The 8,068-nt window shown below is 41.8% G+C and overlaps 1 protein-coding gene across 2 annotated transcripts in view; it reads left to right on the top strand.

Annotated features, from left to right (window-relative positions):
* PSMD6 (proteasome 26S subunit, non-ATPase 6) overlaps positions 1-6,684 on the top strand; it is a 21,582-nt gene extending 14,898 nt beyond the window's left edge. For both annotated transcript variants that reach the window (XM_007445672.1, XM_007445673.1), the window contains exons 6-8: positions 2,209-2,377; positions 6,261-6,338; positions 6,489-6,684. In XM_007445672.1, the coding sequence (XP_007445734.1) occupies positions 2,209-2,377; positions 6,261-6,338; positions 6,489-6,585 (344 nt within the window). In that variant the 3' untranslated portion in view covers positions 6,586-6,684. The remainder of the gene's footprint in view (positions 1-2,208; positions 2,378-6,260; positions 6,339-6,488) is intronic.
* The last annotated feature ends 1,384 nt before the right edge of the window (positions 6,685-8,068 follow it).

Here is an 8,068-nt window from a genome sequence, read left to right on the forward strand (position 1 = left end):
TCAGCAGTCGTGATTTGGGTGTTTTTTGCGAGAGTAGGTGAGCTCAAATCCTTCTACTCTGCCCTCTTCGCTGGAATCGAGTGGTGGCTTTTAGTTTGGATGCTTGCTGCCTCTTTGCTCATTGTGTGCTGGCTGTTAAATCCACTTGATACGGGTGTGCAGGTATAGCAGCCCTTCCCTTTGTAGCGGGGTTAATTAGCACTTGGTGCCTGGTGGCAGGTCTCACATGGGTGGCTGCTGTTCGCACGCTTCTGGGACAGCGGGGACAGGGCCTGGTGCCTGCTCGTGATTTCCCAGATATTTAAAATACAAAGGACAGATAGTTAAATCCTTTTGACAACAGTCATCATTAGTATCATTTACTCTCTCCTTTTATGTACTAAGGCACGTAGCATTTATTTGGTTTTATATATAAATAAGCCTTTTTGCTTCTCCAAATATATATAGACTTTGTACTTTAAAATATTTTATTTGAAAGAGAAAATAGCATTCTTTTCTGGGTAATACCTGATGGTTTTCAAAAATTAAAAATAAACTGAGATGAGAAAGTCCTAGGTCCAAATTCATTTACACATTCACATACACAGAATTCTTCTGGAATAGAAACATTTTAAGATTGTTATATATCCTTCCAGAACTTTTATTCATTATATGTACTTTAAAAATCAGAAAATAACACACCAAAAAAAACCCCGAAGTTTTTTGTATACGTGGAAATTTTTCAAAGTGTATCATAGAAAAAAGAAAAAGTCTCTCTCTAGCCTCTGATTGCCCAGGTGCTTTCTCTAGAGGCAACTACTGATTTCACGTTCCAGGGGTGTCCGTCCAAGGGCATTTGTATCCAGACATATAAGCACGTAACACCTTTAAACATGTGTGGGTGTATTTTACATGCAGTTTTGTAAGTAGGTTTTCTTCTTCTTTAAAATGTATCTTTTTATGTCTTTTAGAAATAGCTGGTTATTGAGTCAGTATTTTTAAGTGGCTGTCGGGCATCAGACAGTGTGTGTGTAGTGGCAGATCAAACAGGCAGAACTCCTTGCAACTGCCAGTTGTCCTTTTTTAAGGACCTCAGAACTTCAGTGTATTGAAATAATGTATTTTCTCTGGACCTACTGCCTCATCCTTTGTTAGGCCTCATCCTTTGTTAGGCCTCTCAGTGACTAACTGGCCCAGGCTTGGTCATTGCTCTTATCTCTATAATTCTGTCATCAAATATATACGGATGGCAGTGATTTCCAGATTCATGTCTCCAGCCCCACACTTGCCAGTGAGCACCAGACCCAAGCCTTGGGACCTTCGACTTGGGTGTCTGACAGGGGAATCCATCTCAACCCTGCTGAAGCGTAATGTTTGAATCCTTCCCTCCCCACCTCCCCCCCCCAACACACACACACACACACACACACGCACACACACACACACACACACACAAACTCCTCTCTCAGGCTTTTAGGAAAGGTTGCCTTAGAGACTTGGTGCTTTTCATCCTGATCCTAGTGGATTTCTAAAAAGAAATCCTTCCGGCTGTTGCCAGCACACACACACACACACACACACACACACCCCAACTCAAAAATTCTCCTTCTCCAGGGATTTTTATCTTGTTCAAGCCAGAAACATAAGTATACTCTTGCATCTTTCGTCTTGCTTACCTTCCATACATATCCTCGTAGCTGTCCTCCTGCTACATTCTGAACCTGCTCTCCTTTTCTGGTCTTGGGCTTAGCCAGGCTCTTCCTGCCTTGGATCTTTGCATTCTTTGTGTTGCTCTAAGCCTCCTGCTCTCTGCAGGGCAGGTTCCTCAGAGAAGTCTTCTCCTGTCGACTCCAATCCCATGGAAGCCCTCCTGTTCACTATCACATCACAGTTTTATTTTTATTTTCCTTACAGAACTTGTTTTTTTCGGAGAGTACCTTCTTTATTTGTTCATTTATCTCTTCTCTTTGAAAATTTAGTTGCTGTGGCAGCAGATCTTGTCTTTTGGTTTCCTACTGTATCCTCATTATTTAGAACAGTGATAGATAGTAGTAGATATTGAGTAAAATAATTTGCACTTCTGTGTGTGGATTGCTCATTAATACTCTGTATACACTTTATAGATAAAGGCTGTTAATTTCTATCATGTTATAAATCCGTCCTCCAGTTTAATCAGTTTATCCAAAGGGAGGTCCTTATAATTATAATTTGTCATGTTATTCATTGCAGCTGTTGTGGAACAGGAAATGAAAAAGGACTGGCTTTTTGCTCCTCATTATCGATACTATGTGAGAGAGATGCGGATTCACGCGTACAGCCAGCTGCTCGAGTCATACAGGTCATTAACCCTGGGCTATATGGCAGAAGCCTTTGGTGTTGGTGTGGAGTTCATTGATCAGTAAGTTTAAATAACATCATGCCAATTTATTTTTTACACTTACCTTTGCATGTGTGAACTTGTATATTTTCTCCATTTACATTGATTGCTTCCCTCAATTATAAAAACGAGATCTAAGAATTTTTCTTTCAGTATCAAAACAATCATATCTGTTATGTCTGCTTTCGTGTGTTTCTACTGTAGTAGCAAAGATGGGACGGAAGTCTACTTTTAATAATAACTGGAGCAGAAGTCGTCTCTGTTACGTCTTTGTGAGCCACACTGCTACTACAGTAGTGACTCTTAGGACCTAGTGTGAAGTTTAAGATAGAGAGCTGTTTGCTCTGCTAATGCCTTCCAGTTTTTGGTTGCTACTGCAATTCTGGGCAAACTGGTTGTTAAAAATGGAACTTCCAGCGCTTGAATCAGATTCATCAGATATGTATTAAAGCCTTAACTGAATGGGTTGGCATTGTTTCAGGTCTCCGTCTTCATGGAGTTTCATTCTAGTTATGGCGAGAGTTGGCAAGTAAGCGAATAAACATGTAAGTCAGTCATTTCAGATAGAAGTGAGTCTACAGAGAGAATACACTGGCACAGAAAGATGCGTAGCTGCAGCATAGTAGTGGGGGTAGGAGGGTAGCCATGGGAGAGTCAGGCAGTGCACGGCTCTGTGGGGCCTGGTGGGGAACTTGGGTTTTTAATCCAGGTGCTGTGGGGAGCCACTGGAGCAGTTTACGCCTCTGGTGGGTAACACGGTTCCATGCTGTCTCAACACACGCTGCATGGGGAGAGCAGCTGGTCCGTTGAGCAGCTCAGGGAGGAGATGTCCCTGTGTCTTGGACGCAGGGTAATGGGCGTAGGGGCGGGGGAGAAGTAGGCATTCAGAATGTGTGAGCTGTCCAGGTGGGATCTAGATGGATAAGTGGTTCCCAAACATCAGCCTTTTAACTTTGAAGATGTAGTTTGCAGTGGCTCACGGTGAAAAACCTTTTTAATGAAGCTGCATTTTATTTTAAAAGACCACACTCTTTTTTTAGCCATTTTGGGTTTTTCTCCTAATATTTTATTATGAAAAATTTCAAACATGCCGAAAATTGTAAATTCCCATAGATCCTTGATTGTGTAATTTATTAACATTTTGTTATATTTGTTTTATCACCTTCCATCTGATTGATTTTTAACCGCTTGAAAGGAAATGGCAGGCACCAGTACATTTCACCCCCAGTCACCTTAGCATCCATATCAGTCAGTGTTTGTTTATGGGTGGGCGGGTTCAGTAAAATGCACAGATCTCAAGTGTACCCAAACTATGGAGCCAGAATTTTCCTCCTCCTCCTCTTCTGTGAAAGAAAAAGAGGCAGTGATAGTGGTTTTTGTTGGTTATCCCATCCTGCTTTCCCTAGGTTGGTTTGGTTTGGTTTCACTTCTAAATTGAACTCGTCTGTGACATTAAGTCTGGTAACCACTGCCCAAGAGCAGCTGGTTAGTGGGGCTGGGGGCGTTATAAACGTGCTTCTCATGGGCAGTGTAATGAGTGGCTTCCTGTGGTGGGCAGTGCACAAAAAGCAGGGGCTGGTCTGGCTTCCTAGCCTTTAGTTTCTTAACTGTGCTGTGGTGGTGATGAAGCCGTGTCCACTGCTTGGGAGCAGTGGGAGGCTCAGTTGAAGCTGTGGATAAGATGCACGGAAGCAGGGGAGGCACCAGTTAGATAGACACACTGTGGTGGTCTGCATTACGATGGCATCTGAATTGATGGTATGTGGTACATTTCTGGTGGTATTTGTTAATTGTTCCCTTCATGGTCTCAGACCAGCTTTAAAAGGCCTTGTTTGAAATTTCTGTGATACCTGATTCACGCCTGGGTTTGTGTGTTTCTTGCCTCATAAAATGATTTTGGACGATTGAACGATTGTACTTCCACTTCCTTAGACTTAATAAGATATTGTCGGAGAAGGGGACCAGGCCATTATTTGAATAAACCGGGCCTTCTGTTGATGTATGTAAGGTTAGAAACCATACCCATGGGCTGTGTTCTCCCTGCTAGGTGGTTGGTTTGGGGAAGATGAGTCATCTTGGGATATGTTTGACTGATTAGCACACGGGGAGGTGACAAAAACGTCGTTTGGATCTAGGGAATGGGACTTGAACACCGATTTCGGGCATTAAGTAGTTAAAGTTTGGTGGTGTAACCAGAAAGTGAGACTGGTTGTCATTGCATATTTTTATAGGAAGTGGTGGGGAAAAGGACATTGCAGATGGAGGAAATAGCAGAGAGAGAGATTTGGGAGCATGGTTGAGAAACCAGCAGCCTAGGTGCGCGGGATGGAACGTGTGGTGATGGGCACAGGGAGGTCCAGGGCAAAGCAAGGCTGCTTGTATCTGGTTGGGTAGTTTTCTCTGTGTACTTCAGTCCCAGAATAATAGGTGCCAGTGGGTTTCACAGCTGCAGTCTGGAGATGCAGCTATGTAAATTGCTGGAAAATGAACACAAGTGAGTTTAGAAACAGTGCTGACCTTTTTTAATTTTTAGACTTTTAAAGCCACTCAGTAACATCACTCAAAAACCAACAGTTGAATTTTTAATGAGTATAGCAGTAGAGCATGCACTATAAACATCGTTGCACATAGTTCTTGCTAGTTTTTAAGGGACCCTCTAGCTTAAAATCTTCAATAGCGTAACCATCTTTCAAGCCCATCACCAGATTTTCCAAACCTGAAAAGGAATAGTGGGGCTTTCACCACTGACTGACCAGTGGCAACGACATACTGCAAACATCTTTTTCATTTGGTTTTGGACTTGATTTTGGTAGTATTTTGCTGTGTAGAAATTCTCTTTACATAATCGAGTTTATCGTTTTTTCCTTACATGGTTTCTGCGATTTGTGATAATTAGGCTGCCTCAACACCATTCCATAAGCCAACCTTTCCCCACTGACTTGAAATAGCACTTTCGTTTGAGATTTGGTTCTTAAGATTTGGAGTTCCTTTCCTGTTGGTGTTTATGTGCTAGGATCAAGATGTTTGAGTGTCTGTGAGAGTCGTCTGTCAGTCACATAATTTGTATTTGGAATCAGATTTTTCTTAATTAGGAGGACTCCCCCTAATTAATCTCCCAATTTAACATCATTCTATATTATAAATGGATTATCTTAAAGGAGTCAGCTTTCCATTCATCCTCTTTGGCAGCATTGGAAAGCTGCCTGTCTTCGTGTAGCTCTAGTGGATTTCTGAGCTTTCCTTTCTTCTTCTCTGTGTCGTATGGTGGTAGATAGACCTGGATGGAGGGCTGCACTGCGGATGCTGCTGTGGAGCCGGGTGTGTGTGACTGTTTGTTGTTTAAGTAACTAACTGTCTTCAATTGGGGTTTAGGGTCCTGACGGGATATACTGACAAATAAATGCCTTTTTTCACGTTCCTAATCAGAATTTATTGTGGCACGTTATTCCGTCTTAAAAATAATTGGAAAGCTTTCCTTCCCTCTGTGCTCTGAAGGATTTTGAAAATCCTTAGAGTTCCCTGCTCCAAGAAGGTTAAGTAGAAAGAAACTGGACAGTTTCATCAGGTTCCCCCCCCCTCACCCCCCCACCCAGTAAAGCTCATTATTTTCCTCCTGTTTAATTTTTCTAACCCCTTCAAGTTTTTTCCTGAGCACTTCTGTAGCTGTGAATGGCTTCATTCTTTGACCACCTACCCTTCATAGGAATAGGCACTTGTAGGGTCACTGTTAATTCTGGTAGATAAGACACCTGCGATAAACACTGGAGACCATCTTCTCAACTACTGCGCATCAAAATGTTACCTTGAAAGACAAATCATGTGTTTATTTACTGCAGTTTATATTTTTCCCTATAAGGCTATAATGCTAAAGGCTTTTTTCCCCCCTTCTCTCTCAATTAATTAGGGAACTCTCCAGATTTATTGCTGCTGGGAGGCTACACTGCAAAATAGATAAAGTGAATGAAATAGTGGAAACGAACAGGTACTCTTAAGTTTGTGTATCATTTGTAATACTGCACAAAAATAAAGGCACTCGTAAAAGAAGAGTCCCTTTTTTTTTTAAAGTAGGTCAACTATTGTTATGGAGTAGTGTGACTGGTTGGTAATTCATTTTTCTTCGATTTATTTATAGACCTGATAGCAAGAACTGGCAGTACCAAGAAACTATCAAGAAAGGAGACCTGCTATTAAACAGAGTTCAGAAACTATCCAGAGTAATTAATATGTAAGGAAAAAAAACCTCACACACAAAGGATTTCCTGTAGAGGTGCTTGCTTTACTTTGTGCCCAGTTGAACTGTATAAAATAAATACTGCATGGTTTCTTTCTTACTTTTTTTGACGTCTCTCTTTTAAGAATGAATGGGGTCTGGTATTGTTAAAATAATGTCACATTTGCTTGCATCATTTGAACAGCTCTGGTTTATGGTAAATGGTTACAGAGACTACAGGACTTGACTTGAGTTCACATTCTGACTCTTCAGTAAAATAGGGGATCGTGCATGTCATCTCTTACCTTTAAGCCTTCTGAATTTTACGAAGAAGAGAAGCTGCTGTATGATTAAACACAGTGCTTATTATAGTACATAGAAGACCGACGAGAAATGCAGTGTATCGTAAGCTTTCCCTCAGAAACAAGTATCTACAGAAGGTAGGAAGTTACTCCTTTTTTGAGGCTACCATAACCCTAGATTCTAAAAGCTTCCGCCAAAGCCAGTCTCACTGAAGATTTTAGCTATATTGGCAAAGGGAATCTTTCTTCCCAGTTACAAACTTAGTGAGTCAGAGGGGGAGAAGTGCGAGGAAGAAAGAAATACAAAACCAGATAAAGGTGATTGATTGATAGGGCATGAGAGCTCTCTGCTATAGGGTGTCACATAAAAGGCCTCTCTAGTACCGTGATACTTACAGAAAAAGGAGAGAGAGACCACGAGAGCAATTATCGAGGGGAAGAAAGTCGCTGGAGGTTTTCAGCAGAGGAATGGCCCAATTTGACTTACCTTGTAAGTGTCACCATGGCCCTGAGCTGCAGGGACGCTGGGGAGTGGTGGAATAAACTGTAGAGGCAGCCGGATTTGCTGAGAGAGAAGATCCCAGGCGTGCCGAATGGTGACCTTGACAGGAGCAGTTTTGGTAGAGCTGAGTTAAGAAGACAATGGGAAATGGCATTTTACTGTAAAAAGGAAGGGGAGAGAAGTATGAGGTTTTGATTCATTTTTTTTAAGAGAGCACGTTTACATTGCTGATGGGAATGATTCATTAACATATTAGAGAAGAAAACACATGATCTCAGTGGATAATCTGTTGAAAATAACTTGAAACTAACATTCATTCTTCATTAAAAACTTGAGTAAAACTATGAGTAATAACAGGTTGGGAAAGCAAAGCCCTCTTGCAAATGATAGACTTATTGGCAAAGTATTAGAAGCACTGCCTTGAAAGTCAAGACAGCGGCAGCAGTCAGTACTGTACTGATGAAAGAGGGGCCACTGACTGTTTGCCCTGGAAGCAGGGACCAGAGCTGTGCTCTGACAGGAGCTTCCTGCAGGTGCTGCGGACTCTTAAAATGCCAGATGGATTTCTAAAAATGCTTATTTATAAAACCTTATTAACAACGATCACTGTAATTTCTTGAAGAAATTGGTAATATGGGGGCTTCCCTGGTGGTGCAGTGGTTGAGAGTCCGCCTGCCGATGCAGGGGACATGGGTTCG

Source organism: Lipotes vexillifer, unplaced genomic scaffold (assembly GCF_000442215.2).
Source record: "Lipotes vexillifer unplaced genomic scaffold, Lipotes_vexillifer_v1.1 scaffold239, whole genome shotgun sequence".
In the NCBI taxonomy this organism is placed as follows: domain Eukaryota; kingdom Metazoa; phylum Chordata; class Mammalia; order Artiodactyla; family Lipotidae; genus Lipotes; species Lipotes vexillifer.